Here is a 19,879-nt window from a genome sequence, read left to right as displayed (position 1 = left end):
ATAATTTTGCTTGCCACAGTTTCACGGTCCTGGCAAAAGACACGGGACTCCTGGGCTAGAAACAAGGACTTTATTACTCATAGCAATGGCAGAAGCCAGAGTATCAACATTTTCTTGCCCCTGTTCCATGAGCCCCACAGGGAGAAAGTAAAGAGGGCGAGATGAAACCTGAATACACAATGGGTTGCATGATAGGAGAAGAAATCTGAACTTAGAGAACTTGAATATTTTATGATGGGCAGTGAGCTCATCTGCCCTCTTGCTCCAGAGAGAGATAATATCTTTATAGCACTGGACAGTATAGTAAACCTGCCTTTTTCTCTGGAGGGAGACACTTGCTTTATCTTCCAAAGCTGTTAGCCATACAAATATTCTTGAAAGAAAATATTCCTGGAAGAAAAGCAGTCAGTGCCTCCATCCGTAGCATACAGAGAAACACAAGGGACCCATGAAGAATCATCTCCCAAATGCAAGGAGAGTGCCTAACACAGTAGGTTCACAGTGTTTCCTTAATGAGTGAATGTTGAATGGATGTGTTAACGAACCAAACTGGGTCTGCTTGCCCACAGGCAGTAAAGCCAATCTACTGACAGTAGGTTGTGGTGAAGGAAAGTGCAGCGTTTATTGTAAAGTGCCGTACAAGGAGTATGGGACAGCTAGTGCTCAAAAAGCCTGAACTCCCCAATGGGTTTCAGCAAAGCATTTTTAAAAGCAAGGCAAATGAAGGGAGTCCCAGGGTATGTGATGATCTCATGCACAATTCTCTGATTGGTTGATGGTGAGGTAAAGTGAAAAGATCAAAAATTGTTGCAAATATTTCCTGGTTCCAGCCAGACTCCTGAAGGGATGTGTTAATTTCTTTCATTTGGTGGGGGCGTTTGCATCTGTAAAACAACTCAGGAAATGTGCATGAGATGCTATTATCTAGGTACTTCAGAGAGGACCTAAAGCAGAGGATATAAGGGAGACATCTCTCTGGAGAAGGCCCCATAGGGTCCTGCTTGGTTACAGATGCCCATATAGGATTTAAAACTATAAACTAAATATTCTTTGATAAACACCATTAATTGGTTATTTCATAATTGGCATTACCTTCCCAGTCTCTATCCCTGCTATTCTTCCATACACATCTTCTGTATAATCCATGGCTAATTATGTAGTTTCTGGAAATTGATATGACTGTTTAGTCCTTTGTGGATTTTGTGCATGATGATCCATCTACCTGAAATCTTTTTCTCTTGTATGCCTGAAAATCTCCTACATACCCTTTAGTACTTTTGTCAAACTGTTTCCTATATCTATTCTTAAAATAAATAAATAAATAAATAAATAAATAAATAAATAAATAAGCATAGAGATGTTCATTAACCTTTTGCTGTAGTTGGTAATGATCTGATGCAAAATTATGAAAATCCAAGAGTTAAGACTTTAGCACTTACTATGTTGTGATTTATCTTTTTATCTTGTGCTAGGCATAGGAGTGCCTGGCATGTATTCCATGCTAATAGACCAACAGATAAATGAGAAAATAACATTTTTATATTATTAGGTCCAAAAATATACAGATGCCATACAGTGGATGGATCCACATTTAGTTTTTGATATATTTACACCAATAATTATCTTTAATGTTGCATTTGACATGGATGTTTACCTGCTCCACAAGTTATTTTGGCAGGTAAGAAGTGTTATTTTCAATAATATTATTCACTCATGAACTACTACATGTTATCTATGTTCAGATTTTTTTACATTTTTAAAAATCAACTATATTTACATATAATTTATATGCAGTAGTATGCATACATTTTGAGAGTACAGTTTGATGAGTTTTGACAAATATCAACCTATCAAGATATAGAAATTTCCATTATCCTAGAAAATTCCCTCAGACTTCTTTGAAGTCAATCCCTCATCAACGCCTCAGAGAGGTAAGTACTGATCCAACTTTCTCTTTTTTAATGATTCAATTTCATTTGATTTACCTTAGAAATTCTGTCCAAATATTATGTAATTTTTGGTACAGATAGTCATTTGCAAGGTCATGGGGTACAAGTGCAAAGACTAACTTTCTCATTACTTGTCATTTCTATATATTATATTTCTTTTGAATATTAATTCAAAGGGAAAAGTAGGAAATCATTTCTATAACCTTGTTATTAAAGTCTCAAATAGATGCCAGGTGAAAAAATTTGCATAGTGACTATTACAGGCATATTTTCAAAAGTCATTCCTAAGCAAGATAAATTATATTCAATTAAATTGATTAAAAAATCCATTACATATTGTTTTTAGCAGGTTCTTCAAGATTTACATAACAGTTTCATTGTCTTACATGTATGACTTAGATTCACAATCAAAAATAAGTCTCCACTTTGATACCATTGTAGTTTTCTTTTTTCCAAAAGTTTTTACTTTTGATGAAGTTCAATTCATCAATTTTTCTTTTAGAATTTGTGTTTTTATGTCCTATTAAAAATTATTTGTATAATCTAAGGTCACTAAGATCTTTTGTTATGTTTTCTTCTAGAATTTTAATAGTTTTAGATTTCACATTTAGGTCTAAGATCCAATTTGAGTTAATTTTTTTATATGATGTGAGTTGGGTGTTCTGTTTCATTTTTTTTTCATATGGACATTCAATTTTTACAAAATCATTTTTCTTCTTCCAGTTTTATTGAGATATAATCAAGATAGAGCACCATACAAGTTTAAGGGTTACAGCATGACTTGTATACATCATGAAATGATTATCATAATAAATTTAGTGAACATCCATCATCTCATACAGATACAAAATTAAAGAAATAGAAAAAAATATTTTTCTCTGTAATGAGAACCCTTAGGATTTACTCTCTTAACAACTTTTGTGTGTAACATACAACAGTGTTCACTATATTCATCATATTGTTGTACATCACATCCCTACTACTTATTTATTTTATAATTGAAAGTTTGTACCTCTGGACTGTCTTCATCCAATTCTCCCTCTCACACCCCCTCCCACCCTGCCTCTGTTAACTACAAATCTGATCTCCTTTTCTATGAGTTTGATTGCTTGTTTGTTTGTTTTTGAAGTATAATTGACCTACACCACTGTGTTAGTTCTTGTTATACAACACAGTGATTTGATATTTATATACTTTTCAAAATGCTCATCACGATGTCTAGTTACAATATGTCACCATACAAAGATATTAAATAGTTATTGCCTATATTACCCACACTGTACATTTCATACCTGTGAATCATTTATTTTGCAACTGGAAGTTTGTAGGTCTTAATCTCCCTCACCTATTTCTTTCCTTCTCCCAACCCCTCTCCAGGTGGCTACCTGTTTGTGCTCTATATCTATAAATCTGTTTCTGTTTTGTTACATTTGTTCAGTTAGCATAATACCTTCTAGGTCCATCTATGTTGCCACAAATGGCAAGATTTCATTCTTTTGTGGTTGAGTAATATTCCATTGTGTGTCTGTGTGTTGTTTGTATATATATATACACACACATATATAAACCGCATCTTCTTTATCCATCTATCAATGAACATTTAGGTTGCTTCCATACCTTGGCTATTGTAAATAATGCTGCAATGAACATAGAGTGCACATATCTTTTTGAATGAGCATTTTCATTTGTTTTGTATAAATACCCAAAAGTGGAATTGCCAGATGATATGGTAGTTCTATTTTTAATTTTTTGAGGAATCTCCATACCATTTTTCATAGTGGCTGCACCAATTTACATTCCCATGAATGGTGCGTGAGGTTTCCCTTTTCTCTACATCCTCTCTAAAACTTATTTGTTGTCTTTTTGATAATAGACATTCTGACAGATGTGAGGCGATATCTCATTGTCGAAATCAGGGATTTGCATTTCCCTGATGATTAGTGATGTTGAGCACATTTTCATATGCCTATTGGCCATTTTTCTGTTTTCTTTGGAAAAATGTCTATTCAGATCCTCTGCCCATTGCTTAATGGGGTTGTTTGTTTGTTTTTGATGTTAAGTAATATGAGCTCTTTGTACATTTTGGGTCTTAACACCTTATTCGATATATTGTTTGCAAATATCTTCTCCCATTCAGTAGGTGATCTTTTTGTTTTGTTGAGAGTTTCCTTCACTATGCAAAAGCTTTCTAGTTTCATGTAGTCCCATTTATTTATCTTTGCTTTTATTTCTTTTGCCTGAAGAGACATAGCCAAAAAAAATGTTACTAAGACTGATAACAAAGATCTTACTACCTATGTTTTCTTCTAGAAGTTTTTCAGGTCTTACATTTAAGTCTTTAATCCATTTTGAATTTATTTTTGTGCAGGATGTGAGAGAGTAGTACAGTTTAATTATTTTGCATGTAGCTATCCAGTTTTCTCAACACCATTTATTGAAGAGGCTGCCTTTCCCAAATCGTATATTTCTCCCTCCTTTGTCATAGATTAATTGCCTATATAAGTGTGGGTTCATTTCTGGGCTTTCCATTCTTTTCCTTTGATGCATGTTGCTGATCTCTTAAGCTCACATGCATTTTAACAACCCTGCATTTTTATTCCCCCCCTCACATTTACTGTTTTTGACATTATATTTTACATATTTTTGCTTTATGTATCCCTTTACTACTTATTGTTGATATAGATGATTTTACTACTTTGGTCTTTTTACCTTCCTACTAGCTTTTAAGTGGTTGATCTACTACCTTTACTGTATATTTGCCTTTACCAATGAGATTTTTCCTTTCATAATTTTCATATTTCTAGTTGTAGCCTTTTCCTTTTCACTTAGAAGTACATTTAACATTTCTTGTAAAGCTGGTTTGGTGGTGCTGGACTCTTTTAGCTTTTGCTTTTCTATAAAACTTTTTATCTCTCCATCAAATCTTAATTAAAGCCTTGCTGGGTAGAGTAGTCTTGTTTCTAGGTTTTTCCCTCTTATCACTTTAAATATATCATGCCACTCCTTTCTGGCCTGCAGAGTTTCTGCTAAAAAGCCTGCTGACCATATTTTGGGAATTCCCTTGTACGTAACTTGTTTTTCCCTTGCTGCTTTTTTTTTTTTTTTTTTTTTTTTTTTTTTTTTTTTTTTTGCGGTACGCGGGCCTCTCACTGTTGTGGCCTCTTCCGTTGCAGGGCACAGACTCCGGACACGCAGGCTCAGCGGCCATGGCTCACGGTCCCAGCCGCTCCAAGGCATGCGGGATCTTCCCAGACCGGGGCATGAACCCATGTCCCCTGCATCGGCAGGTGGACTCTCAACCACTGCACCACCAGGGAAGCCCCTCCCTTGCTGCTTTTAATATTCTTGCTTTAACTTTATGATCATTACCTTGAACTCTTTATCAGGTAGATTGCTTATCTCCACTTCACTTAGTTCTTCTGGGGTTTTATCTTCTTCCTTCATTTGGAACATATTCCTCTGCTGCTTCATTCTACCTAATTTGCTGTTTTATTTATATGTATCTGGTAAGTTAGTTATATTTTCCAACCTTGGAGAAGTGGTCTTTTTTAGAAGTCCTCTGTGACCCAGCAACATACTCTCCTCTCATCACCAGAGCTGTATCCTCTAGGAGTGCTTCCTATGTGGGCTTTGTGGGTCCTTCTGTTGAAGGAGGATGACCACTATGTGCATTCTGGTAGATGTGGCTGACCCCCAGTCCAGTTGGTTGCCAGTTCCTGACTTGAGTGGATGCTGCCAGCTGCTGGTGGGCAGGGCCAGGCCACAAGGCAGCGGCCTGCAGAGCCCTGGGTGGTCCTGGGGCTAAGGCTGGCCCACTGGTGGGCAGAGCTGGGTTCTGGAGTGGGTGGTTGTGGGACCTAGTATCCTGGGTCTAGTGTCTGCTGCTGGTGGGTGGGCCCAGTTCCTGACACAGCTGATTACAGGGTCTGGAGTACCCCAAAGTTCATGTTGGCCTGTTGGTGAGTAGGGCTGAACCCGGAGGTGGGGAGCTGAGGGGTCAAAGATGTCTCAGAGCTGGTGTCAGCTTGCTGACGGGCTTGGTGGTTGGGTCCCAGGGTTGGTGTTGGCCTGCTGATGGACAGGGCCATGGTCCGGGGGTCCTGGAGCAAGTGCTGTCCTGCTCATCTGGATGGCTTTGGTGCTCTGGTGGTCCCTGGGCTCATGTCCACCCACTGGTGGACGAGGATGAGTCCTGGGGCTAGTGCCAGCCCACTGGTGAGTGGAGCTATGGCCTAGGTTATCTGGCTGCAGGGCCCTGAGGGTCCTGGAATTGGTGTGTTGGCCTGTTAGTGGACAGAGCTAGGGACTGGGTGGTCCTGGGGCTAGTGCCAGCCCATTGGTGGGTGAGGCTTGTCCAGGGGCTAGTGCCAGCTTGATGGTGGGCAGAACCAGGTCCCTACAGATGGCTGTGGATATGCAGGGGATCCCAGAACTAGTGCCAGTGCATTGGTGTGTGGGGTTGGATCCTAGGCCTTTTGGTGGACAGGGCTGTGTCCCAGGATAGTTGTATACTCAGAGAATGTTAAGGCAATTGGCCTGCTGGTGGGTGGGGCTATATTCTCACCCAGGTAGCTGCTTGGCCTGAGGCGTCCCAGTACTTTTGCCAATGGGCTGGTGGGCAGGGCCAGGTCCTGGCACTAATAAGCTAGAGGGAGGATTCCAAAATGGCACTTGCTAGCACCAGTGCTCATGTGGTAGAACAAGGTCCTCCAAATGGCTGCCACCAGTGTCTATGTCTCCAAGGTGAGCTCCAGTTGCATCCTTCCTCTCTGAGAGGCACTCCGAGATCAGCAGGTGGGTCTGACCTAGACTCCTTTCAAATCACTGCTTCTGCCCTGGGTCCCAGAGCATCTGAGATTTTGTGTGTGCCCTGTAAGAGGGGAGTATCTATTTCCCACAGCCATCTGGCTCTCCCAAAAGCAAGCCCTGCTAGGCTTCAAAGCCAAATGTTCTAGAGGAATCATCTTCATGGTTCAGTACCCCCAGGCTGGGGAGCCTGATGCAGGACCTGGACCCCTTGCTCCTTAGGGAGAGCCTCTGCAATTGTAATTATCCTCCTAGTTGTGGCTCACTCACTGTGGGTATGGATCTTGACTATACTGTGTCTCTGGCCCTTCTACACATCTCATGGTTTGTTTTTTTGTGTTTTTTTTTTGAAGTATAGTTGATTTAAAATATTATATTAGTTTCAGGTTTACAATGTAGTGTGATTCAGTATTTTTGGAGAACATACTCCATTATAAGTTATTATAAGATAATGGCTATAATTCCCTGTACTATGTAATATATCCTTGTTACTTATCTATTTTATACATGCTAGTTTGTGTCTGTTAATCCCATACACTTAATTTGTCCCTTCTCCCTTTGGTAACCACTAATCTGTTTTCTGTGTCTATGTGTCTGTTTCTGTTTTGCATATACATTCATTTGTATTAATTTTTTAGATTCCACATATAAATGATATCATATAGTATTGGTCTTTGTCTGGCTTATTTCACTAAGCATAATATATTCTAAGTCCATCCACATTACTGCAAATGGCAGAATTTCATTCTTTTTTGCATTGGTTGTATAGTGGTGAGCATAGGTGCCTTCCATTCTTTTTATGGCTGAGTAATAGTCTATGGAATACATATACCACATCTTCTTTAACCATTTATGTGTTGATGGGCACTTGGGTTGTCATGGTTTGTTCTTTATATAGTTAGTTGTAGAAGATCTTTTCTGCCAGTCTTCTGGTCTTTCTCAACAAAAGCTACTCTGTAAATAGTTGTAATTTTGATGTGCCAGTGGGAGGAGGTGAGCTCGAGGTCTTTCTATGCATCCCCCCCGCCCCCGTCTTTGCCACTGTCCTCTATATTCAAAAATTTTAAAACTTTACTCCAAATTATAAAACAAAGAAAACAAGGAAAAAGTATAAAGTGTGGGAAAAGTAAATTCAGCTCTATATTTTAGTGAATAAACTATATCTTTTCAATTGTCTAGCATGTTGAAGACTCAAGAAAGAAATTATGGAGGAAAAATGTAACTCAAAAAAATCTGACTGGCAGAACTTAATGCCACTTATGATTTTAACTCTGAGATACTATAAGAAAGCTATTATTAAATATATTAGGTCCAGTAAAAGGAAATTACTGATAAAAGTTGTGTTTCAAATACCCACCTCCTAAAATTTCCCACACCCACACGTAAAAGAACAACACAGAGAAGACTACTCACAGAAACAGCAATAATCCTAATTCACAAACTATTATGATTATTTTATAATCATGTGATATTTGAACCCCTCCAGGAAAGACCTTGAGAAAAAATACTCTAGATTATAAGCAGGATGTGCATTTCTTTCAAAGTAATCAATACAGTTTTGTAAGTATAAAGCTGTTACCTAAAATACATTAGAATCAAAACTATTAAAATAATTTACACTTGAAACAGAGTCCAGGCAAATGAAATTCAGACAAATTACAAAAAAATGAAATTGAAAAGAATAGAGATATAATAGTAGTTTGAGCTGGTTCTAGTGTTCCCTGTCAAGCCATCTCCTGAGTCTCTGTTCAACTGGGGGGTCAGCTGAGGTAGGATGAGCTAGCTGGATGGCTCTGCTCATATGTCTTTTGGTTGGTACTGTTAATATTGGCTATAGGCAATGAGTGTCACTGTACATGTATCTCATTATCCAGGCAATTATTCCAGGCTTCTTCACATGGTGATTTCAGAGTCTCAAACATCAGCAGGAGAGGGCAAACTTGAAGTTACTAGTGCTTTTTAAGAAAAATTTTTTATTGAAGTATAGTTGGTGTATAACATTTTATAAGTTACTGGTGTACAATATAGTGATTCACAACTTGTTAAAGTTATACTCCATTTATAGTTATTATAAAATATTGGCTATATTCCCTGTGTTGTATGATATATCACTGTAGCTTATTTTATGCATAATAGTTTGTATCTTTTAATCTTCTACCCCTATATTGCCCCTCCACACTTCCCTCTCCTCGCTTTTTAAGTCTCTAGTTACATCATGTTTGCTCTTGTTCAGTCAGTATGGAAGATAGCTACAAAATTGTGTGGATTCAGGGAGCAGAATTACTGCAGCCATTTTTGCAAACAATATACCATGTGATTTATTGAGGTATCAACAGCTATTTGGTGGAAGAACAAAGATTTGGATATCCTGACCCTCAATCCTCTTGTCTCAAAGCCTCATTTTAATTTGTTCCTTTGAACAGGAGTTAGAAATACAACTCCCTCGACCACCAAAACCTTAAATTGGGAATTCAGCCACCCTAGAGGTAAATGACCTAGGGGACCTTGATTTTCTTTCACCATTCTGATGCTGTTATCAAGCTTTATCTACCAAAGACTCCCTCTCAATAGTGTCAGGCCTCCGTAATGCCATATAAGCACTCTGTCATTGTTCTGTCAATTTTAAAATTGGGTTAGAAATGTCTGATTAAGTGACTTAACCAAAATCACTCAGGACTAGCACCCAGGCCTCCTGAGTCAGAGTCCAGTTATTTCCCAACTGGACCCTAACTCTGCAAGAATGTCCCTGTACAAACAAAAGACTAAAATAATCAGAAGGAAGATAGCTTTTAATATTTTAGCTCTTCTGAATTCTCTTTTTCATTAACTGCATTAGGTATGTCTTTCTCCAGTGCCTATTGCAATGCCTCATTGCATAGTAGGTAGTGAATAAATGTGTAATAAATAAGGGGGTAAGAACTTGTACTTTTTCATTTTTCTTGATGTAGCAAAAGCTGAGACAGGAACCTGGGGATTTTATTTGATTTTACTTCTCTGGAGAATTGTTTTAAATGGGAATGATTAGTACACTGCTGGTGGCTGTGTTTGTTGGTAAAACTTTTTGGAGGATATATTAGTAATCTCTATGGAAAGTCCCAAAATGATGCATGTCTTTAATTTTACTCATTGAAATTCTAAGGATATAATTAAGGATGTATGATATTGTTGTTTTTAATTTTATATTGGCAGTAAGAGCATTTTTCAACATCATTATGAAATTCTTAGCTATCCATTTTTTTTAAATTTTATTTTAAAATTGAAATATAATTGACATATAACATTATATGAGTTTCAGGTGTACAACATAATGATTTGATATTTGTATATATTTCAGAATGATCACCAAAATAAGCCTAGTTAACATCCATCACCACACATAGTTACAAATCATCTTTCTTGTGATAAGAACTTTTAAGACCTACCCTCTTAGCAAATTTCGAATATGAAATACACTATTGTTGTTAACTATAGTCACCATACTGTATATTGCATCCCTATGCTTTATTTGTTTTATAACTGGAAATTGGTATCTTTTGACCCCTTTTACTCATTTCACACCTCCAATCCCCCACCCACCCCCACTGCCCGCCTCTGTTCTCCATATCTATGAATTTAGTTTTTTGTCTTTTTAGATTCCACATGTAAGTAAGTGAAATCATATGTTATTTGTCTTTCTCTGTATGACTTATTTCACTTAGTATATGCCCTCAAGATCCACCCATATTGTGGCAAATGGCAAAGTTTCTTTCTTTTTCTTATGGCTGAATAATATTCTATATAGATACCACATTTTCCTAATCCATTCATCCATAAATGGACATTTAGCTTGCTTCCATGTTTTGGTTATTGTAAATAATGTTACAGTGAACATGAGGGTGTAGTTGTGAATTGTCATAGGTACTTTAAGGCACAATCACCACATTTTCCCAAGCACATTTGGTAATAAAATCTTTTTTAAAATTTTTTTTATTTTATTATTTTTTTTTCTTTTTGCGGTATGCGGGCCTCTCACTGTTGTGGCCTCTCCCGTTGCGGAGCACAGGCTCCGGATGTGCAGACCCAGCGGCCATGGCTCACGGGCCCAGCCGCTCCGCGGCATATGGGATCCTCCCAGACCGGGGCACGAACCCATATCCCCTGCATCGGCAGGCGGACTCTCAACCACTGCGCCACCAGGGAGGCCCGGTAATAAAATCTTGCTAGATAACCACCACAGGTAGAATAAGAGAAAGTAAAGGCAATGGTGGGAAGGCAGAAGGCCAGGATCCAGTCCTAGAATAACAGAATGCCCCTTCCTATCATTTTTCTGGTCCTCTGCCCTTTCTATATATTCCTTCTATTATTTTGTTTTCTCTTTTTTCCCCTCTTTTGTAACTTCTTTCTAAATTTGTGTTCTTTTTTCTATGTTAATAGGCTATATCTCAGTTTTTATGCATTGTTAAATGTGTGTGTATATATATATATATATATATATATATATATATATATATGGTATGTATGTATATACCTTCACACATATACATCTATATTCAGTGGCCTTATCAAGAAAATTAAAAGTTCATTTTTTTTCCATTATGGTTTATTACAGGATATTGAATATAGTTCCTTGTGCTTTAGAGTAGGACCTTGTTGTTTATCTGTTTTATATGTAGTAGATTGTATAAAAGTTCCTTTTTAACTATAATATGGTATTTCCTGTAACTGGTATTTCTTAGGTCCTAAGAATCTCATTGCAATATTTGTTCCTTATTTCCAGAGTTGCAATCACATAGTTGTTAAATAAGATAATTTAAAATTTCCCTTTAATGGATTGAATGTGATTCTACATCTCCAGTATCCTGATTATCTGCATTTAAAAATGGAATACAAATGCTATCTGATTTTTCTATCTGTAAAATTTCTTTGCAGATACTTTTAATTACAATTCCTGGCTTTTTGATTAATTATACCTTAATTCTTTGGCATTTGGCATCTGTGAACAAATTAGTTTTGAAAACCACCACATGGTTATTATTTTCAGCTATCCTTGTGAGTTCAGATCCTATGCTGACTTCATCTGCTATAAAAGACCTGGGTAAGTATATTTTTCTCTTTTCCTATATTTAAAATATATTCCATGCTTAAACTGTCTAGTTTTAAGATCTTTTGTTCACTATAGCTTTTCACTATGTGAAGTGGTGTGCTGGGACATTGGGCATTGAGCATAGAGATTCAGGTGGTGATGATTAGAACAGAAGGAAATGCCAGTGATGGGCTTACTTAGTATTTTAAGTCTTACATTCAGTTGTGGAATAGGGCAGGGGATTATCTGTAATCCTTGACTTTATGCATGCATCTACCTTGAGCCAACAGAGTAGTTCTGGGGGAATTGCAATATTGCATGTACATTGCAGTGACATTTCTATTAACCAAAACCTCTTTTCTGTTGAAAACACTGTCGTTAAGATAATGTTATTTGTAAAAAAAAAAAAAAAAGAAAAAAAAGTCTTTGGAGTGTTTGTCACCATTAAGACTAAAAGCCTAAAAAGTCAAAAACAATAAAATCATTAATGATACAGTGTGTACTATTTTAGGAGAAAGAAATCTATATTTAAAAGTATAAAATACCAAGTCAATGTAACCCAGAAAAAAATCCAAGAGCCTCATTCAAAAAAAAAAATTACCTAATTTGTATTCCCTCAGCTATTTTTTAGTAATAAGAACAAAAACATTTGCTTTAAAGTAGAATTAAAGTATAAGTTTAATATGGCATATACATGCACATACACACACACACTTTTTATGGCCACCTGAAAAAGAAAGAGCTCTCTGAGGCAAGTAGAAACAGAGTAGTGCATAAACCTCAACTGTACCTATGTGAATAAAGAAAAGCCAGATCTTTAAGACAAGGAGATTTGTCTGTCCCGCAACGCTGCTTCTATGAGACTCTGTCAATGTCAGGTCCTTTCCTACTCAAAAGATTTGGAAGAGTTCTATGCTACCTGAGAGAATTCCATACTCCTCTTAATTGGAATCTAGTTACTTATTCCACTGACTTCCTGGCTTACCATTGTTGAATTTAAATAATTTCTTTGGGTTAAGTTACAAGGTTGTTCTCATAAACTTTAGCCATCTTGCTATTACTTTTGGAATTTTTTTCTCCTCAATTTGCATCTTTAAATTTTTTTTTTAAATAAAGTATCTTTCTCTTGGCAACGTTTTTGTCTGAGTTTTCAAAGCAAGACTTTTATATATTTTTTATTTTATTCTCAAAAATAAAATCTGCCCAGGCCAATGTCTGGAGTACATGAATACATTCACATTGTCTTGAGCTTTTTAGGGTCCACTGACTTCTCTTATGTTTCTTGTCTGTTATTTATTTCCAAATACTCACATTTTGTTATAGCCCCATTTTCTAAAATGGAATAGTTATACAACAGTGTCAGTTAGGGTTTGTCTTTGTCTTTGTTTTTGACTAAAAAAAAACACCAAAACATAGTGGCTTAAAACTACAATTACATATATATATATATATATATTTTAACATCTTTATTGGAGTATAATTGCTTTACAGTGGTGTGTTAGTTTCTGCTTTATAACAAAGTGAATCGGTTATACATATACATATGTTCCCATATCTCTTCCCTCTTGCATCTCTTTCCCTCCCACCCTCCCTGATGGCATGGGCTGGGCTCCACTGATCGTGGCTAGGCTCACTAATGAATCTCCAGTCAGCTGGAGGGTCATCTGGAGACTAAGTGATCTAGGATGGCCTCAACTAGGAAGATCCACCTTTCTTCCATGTATTTCTCACATTCCTCCAGAAGGGTAGCCAGGGAATGCTGCCATGGTGGTGGCAGGGATCCAAGAGAGAGGAAGTAGAAATCTTCCTCAAGCCTCTGCTTTCATCAAGTCTCATTAAAAAATAATAATAATAATTGTTTTAAATTTAAAAAAACAGAACTCTTTGGTGAGAGAAACTGCAACATCCTACAGCAAAGCATCTGGATGCAGGGAGAGGTGAAGAATTGGACCATCAAGGCAATTGAACTTCCACAGGAACAGACTGCCTTGGCTTTTCTTCTCTTCCAACAGCATACTTACTGTATTAGATTGTGATCACAACTATAGAGTGGTTGGTTCACAGGGAGGGCTTTTACCATTTCCTTAATAATATTTCCTTTATATGGACATTTTGAAAATCATTAAAGATACTCAAAGTTATAGTTTTGCCCCTACAGGCACATTGAATAGCAAAGAAAAAATGATAATTGATGGATATCTAAACTTAGAATATCATCATAAATAGAGGAGGATTAGGATGGAAGTAGATTATATCAGGGTGCTCTCTATTAATGGAGCTTGATTTCTAAAATCATTGGAAGTGATGTATGGGAAAGTCAGACAATTTCTAATTATAGTGTGATTATCAGGACAATTGCCTTAATACTTTGGTTAGGTACTGTGGTATAAAGCCTTAGTTTATAAATATACTTTATTCCTCCACCATCATTTTTTTCTTGTCTTAAATGCATGATGTATGTATTTATATAAGCCAAGTCTCAGAATTAAAAGTAATAAATTTTATGTTTTCATCTGTGCTTTGAAACAAGGAATGAGAGCTCTAGTTGAGTATCTTACTTACATAAACTATAATCAACCACAATTAATTCGCTAACTAATCATGGTGATCTAGACTTAACTTGTAGTTGATACATAACGAAATTTCCTTGAAGGGAGTTTACAAACATGACTAAAGTATACTTAAGTATGTAGGAAAAGTATGTGATATAAATACATAGCTAAGAATATCCATCTAATTGCTGATAAAATTTTATTCTTCAACATTGATGAAGTTTTTCCCACCTTAAAAAAATATTTTTCCTTCTGCAGGTCTTTCTAGAGGCCTCGTCAATTTAATTAATGGAGAAAGTCTGATGACCTCTATAGTGTCTTTAATAGTGTTTACTAGTATTATGGATATTAATGTTGGCTTGCAAAAAAAGATTAACTATTCCTTAGGTAAGGACTTATTTTTTTCTTAATTTATTAAAATTAGAATCCTGTATTTTCTGAAAGTTGACATGGATTTTGTAACACCTTACCATAAGTTATGCTTATACAAACATAATCGTATTAGTATAATGATTTACTCTTTACAAAGCACTACCACACATCCCTTATTTAATATCTGTTGTAGTTTTGTTGTGGGGCTGAGTTGGGACTTTTCACGAGGATGCATATAGAAGCAACATTCCACAGGCTTAGGCTGAACCATAATGCTTGATAACAAGAATGAGGAATGTTGTTTTTTATGTGTTGAAGATGAACTCAAAAGATAAGCCAGGTAGTGCATCCACCAGTGGCGAGAGGAGGTGGCTTCCCTTCCCTTCGCCCTGGGACTATCTCCCTGCAGGCAATATAGAAAGCTGTCAGCTCAGGGAGGAAATGTGAGTTATAAACCATCTATAAGGCCTGAGTGCAGTGCTTGTAAGCAAAGAGATTGTAATATGCCTGGAAGCTCATTTACCACATTCAGATAGCCCTGAACAATAAGTATTTTATTTCCTTTATCATATGTGTATGTGTGCATGTGTGTGTATGAAATAAATGATATATGCACACTATAATGAGTGATTATAAAGTATTTATAAAGTATACAGATAAGTAATTATCACTCAGGACCAGAAATACAGTTACCAGCACTTCCATGAGCATCTTATATGTCCCTTCCCCATGCTTTCAGTGGTTCTCAGAGTGTAGTCTCAATAAAATTAGAAATGAAAAAGGAGAAGTTACAACCAACACCACAGAAATACAAAGAACCATAGGAGACTACTATAGGCAACTGTACGACACTAAAATGGACAACCTAGAAGAAATGGACAATTTTTTAGAAAGGTACAATCTCCCAAGACCAAACCAGGAAGAAATAGAAAATATGAACAGACTAATTACAAGCACTTAAATTGAATCTGTGATTTCAAAAACTCCCAACAAACAAAGGATCAGGACCAGATGGCTTCACAGGTGAATTCTACCAAACATTTTTTTTTTTTTTTTTTTTTTTTTTTTTTTTTTTTTTTTTTGCTGTATGCGGGCCTCTCACTGCTGTGGCCTCTCCCGTTGCGGAGCACAGGCTCCGGACACACAGGCTCCGCGGCCATGGCTCGCGGGCCCAGCCGCTCCGCGGCATGTGGGATCTTCCGGGATCGGGGCACGAACCCGTGTCCCCTGCATCGGCAGGCGGACTCTCAACCACTGCGCCACCAGGGAAGCCCTCTACCAAACATTTAGAGAAGAATTAATACCTATTCTTCTGAAACGATTCCAAAAAATTGCAGAGGCAAGAACACTTCCAAACTCATTCTATGAGGTCACCATCACTCTCATACCAAAACCAGACAAAGATACCAAAAAAAAAAAAAAATTACAGGCCAATATCACTGATGAACGTAGATGCAAAAATCCTCGGCAAAACATTAGCAATCCAAATCCAGCAATACATTAAAAGGATCATACACCATGATCAAGTGGGATTTATTCCAGGGATGCAAGGATTTTTCAGTATCTGCAAATCAATCTATGTGATACACCACATTAACAAATTGAAGAATAAAAACCATATGATCATCTCAATAGATGTAGAAAAAGCTTTTGATAAAACTCAACATCCATTTATAATAAAATCTTTCCAGAAAGTGAGTGTAGTGGGAACCTACCTCAACATAATAAAGGCCATATATGACAAACACACAGCTAACATCACATTCAATAGTGAAAAACTGAAAGCATTTCCTCTGTGATCAGGAACAAGACAAGGATGTCTGCTCTCCCCACTTTTATTCATCATGGTTTTGGAAGCCCTAGCCACAGAAATCAGAGGAAAAAAAAGAATTAAAAGGGATCCAAATTGGAAAAGAAGAAGTAAAACTGTCACTGTTTGCAGATGGCATGATACTATACACAGAAAATCCTAAAGACACTACCATAAAACTACTAGAGCTCATCAACGAATTTGGTAAAGTTGCAGGATACAAAGCTAATACACAGAAATCTGTTGAATTTCTATACACTAACAATGAAAGATCAAAAAGGGAAATTAAGGAAACAGTCCCATTTACCACCACATCAGGAAAAATAAAATGCCTAGGAATAAACCTACCTAAGGTGACAAAAGACCTGTGCTCTGAAAACTGTAAGACGCTGATGAAAGAAATCAAAGATGACACAAACAGATGGAAAGATATACATGTTATTGGATTGGAAGAATCAATGTTGACAAAATGACTATACTACCCAAGGCAATCTACAGAGTCAAGGCAATTCCTATCAAATTACCAATGGCATTTTTCACAGAACTAGAATAAAAAAAATTTTAATTTGTATGGAAACACAAAAGACCTCGAAAGCAAACTTGAGAAAGAAAAACAGAGCTAGAAGAATCAGGCTCCCTGACCTCAGACTATACTACAAAGCTACAGTAATCAAAACAGTATGGTACTGGTATACCATACTGTTTTGATTACTGACTATTCTTTTTCCAAAAAGAATCACCCCTCTGATGTCTTCCTCTAGGGAGCTGGTTCAGGAGGTGGACAATTAATTACCCTACCTGTGCATAAGAAGCACTTGCTTTCAGCATTGTTATGTATCCAATTATTTTACCCAGGCCATGGCAGCTTGGAACAACAACTGGAACCCCAGTTTAGCACAGGAAGGTACATCCTCTTTAAATGCTTCATATATGCCATCTGTGGTGTATAAGAAAACCAAACCAACTATCTACATACAACCTTTTCCAAAATCCAGAGTGCAAAACAAGGTGACACCATACAGCACTTAGAGAGTTTTTACCATAAAACTTGCTGCAGATAAGGCATTCCTGAAGATGAATAAGGTGAACAAAAAAGAATTGTTTATATTCAGAAGCATCTTAAAAACTCAAGAGCCACCCTTGGGGAAAACTGAAAAATGTAAAATGTAGTCATACATGCTGGTCAGAAGGATCCAAGCCCAGCCCCTATACCTGATCTAGTATTCTACTAGGTCCCATTTAAGATAGTACATACTGCTCACAGAATTTCAGGGAACTTTATCAGAGGCAACATCTACAATCTAATCAAAAGAACTTTCTTGATATTCACTGAGAAGCAAAAAAAAAAAAAGAAAGAAAAAAGTAAAAAGAAAAGTACTGATGTAGAAGTTAATTCATTCATTAATCCAACAGTTATTTGTTGATATGTACTATGTGATAGCTCCTATTCTAGGCCCTGTTGATTCAGCCATGAACATAATAGTCCTTGCTTTTGTGGAGCTTGCCTCAAAATTTTGACTATAATCAATGGTATAGAATTTTGGTTTTGATTAGATTTCAGAGGAGTAAAAACTTTTAAGTAATCACTGTTAAAATGATAATAGTAACAACATTTTATTACAAATGTCTGCTGTAGGAAGAAGAGAAGACTGAACTTATTTTCTTCGACATCAGGACTTTCTCTGAATTTTTAATAGAAGAATTTCCCTTAAGAAAGTTTCTTGTTAAGTTTTACTGGTATTTCATTTATATCAGTTAACACAACTGTGAAACAGTAATTTTTGTAGTAATCATTATTTTATAACATGTAATTATTTAAACAGTATTGCTCTATCTTTGAAGTGAATGCATATTTCATAATAGGGAAAACCAAGAAGTTTTTGCACTCAGAGGTTCTTACCTTTTCCTATTTGTATATTAGAAGTTTAAGAACATTGTAAGAAATAATGGATTTGCTTTGAGGCTTTTCCTGACCTAATAAATCCATTCAACACATATTGTACTCATTAAGAGCTATATTTCTTTCTTAAAGGGGAAAGCAACTTTTAAACTGGGTCTTTTAACTCCAGTTCCCTGCATCCTTCTGAAACAAGAGTAGGCCTCCAGCCTATGTTTCATCTACAGGAGGTGCTGGATTCCCAAAATTATCATCATGGTCAACTCCATACCTAGAATGGATGTGACTTAGAGGGTCATTCATGAAATTCTCCTCCCAAGTTCACACTATCCCTACGGATGTTAAATCTTTCTGCTTGGCATATCTAGAAACCATGGCTCCCTTTCAGCCATAGGAATGAGACTAGGTAGAGAAGGAATCTAAATAGCCTCAGTACTCTTAACAGTGCCCTTTCCACCAGTGGACATGATTAAGGATTCATAAATGGATTTTCTCCTTCATTTTACTATCTCAGAGCATAGTTCTAGTATTTACTTCCCCAAATTTAGCCTTGTTTTTTGATGTGGTTGCTGTTGCTGTTTTCTGTTGGCCATTCTTAGTTTCGATTTTGTTCTTGCTCTTCACATATTCTGTTGAAGTTGACCCTTCAGGCTTTCCTGACCCCAAGACCCACTCTCATCTGTAATTCAAACTTTGCTCCTCTGTTCCTCACCCTGTAAAGGTGGGAAGGACTTCCTCACCCACTGAAAATGCCTGATTCCAGCACTCAAGGCTATCAAGGGCTTAGGTTTTCTGTTTTCCTGGGAAGGGCATCATAACGACTGTAGAAAGGAATTTGGCAAGATATAATAATATCAATAAAGGATCAACTATCCTTTAGTGTAGTAATTCCACTTCTGGGGCATAAGGAAGTAATCAGAGAATTACAAAATAATTATGTACAGAAGTATACACTGCAGCATTGCTTATCAGGGAAAAAACTGGAAAAAATGAAACACCCAACAATAAGGAACCAATTGGATCGGTTTGGCAGGCCAAGACAATACAGGAAATTCACTCAGCTGGGACTCAGAGGCATTCCTTTTTTTGTATTTCTTTGTGGGTATTATGTTAGACCTGGAAAATAAGTTCCATGGGTTTAGAGACTTTCTACTTCTTGTTTATTACTGTTTTTCCAAAATGTATTACAATTTTGGCACTGAATAAATATATATTCCCTAATGGGGACTGAAAAATGCTCTTAAACTAAACTGATCAAATTTTACAAATTTGCATCTGACTTTTAACATTTGAAAAGAAACTCTTTCAATTTAGGAATAAGAAAATACCCTACATCTACCCCAAACACTATGAGCTATTTTTAAAGATAATGACAAAAAGAAAAGTTGACCCAGATTATCACTTAAAATTAAGAGCAAGTAAGTTCTATTA

The 19,879-nt window shown here is 36.6% G+C and overlaps 1 protein-coding gene across 1 annotated transcript in view; it reads left to right on the top strand.

Annotated features, from left to right (window-relative positions):
* Positions 1-19,879, top strand: part of SLC9C1 (solute carrier family 9 member C1) — a 138,858-nt gene that overhangs the window by 39,988 nt on the left and 78,991 nt on the right. Inside the window, exons 5-7 of the mRNA XM_060098810.1 lie at positions 1,550-1,678; positions 11,664-11,829; positions 14,628-14,756. Coding sequence (XP_059954793.1) covers positions 1,550-1,678; positions 11,664-11,829; positions 14,628-14,756 — 424 coding nt within the window. The remainder of the gene's footprint in view (positions 1-1,549; positions 1,679-11,663; positions 11,830-14,627; positions 14,757-19,879) is intronic.

The sequence above is a fragment of the Mesoplodon densirostris genome, chromosome 5, assembly GCF_025265405.1.
Source record: "Mesoplodon densirostris isolate mMesDen1 chromosome 5, mMesDen1 primary haplotype, whole genome shotgun sequence".
Taxonomy (NCBI): domain Eukaryota; kingdom Metazoa; phylum Chordata; class Mammalia; order Artiodactyla; family Ziphiidae; genus Mesoplodon; species Mesoplodon densirostris.
This window is presented reverse-complemented; position numbering and strand designations above follow the sequence as displayed.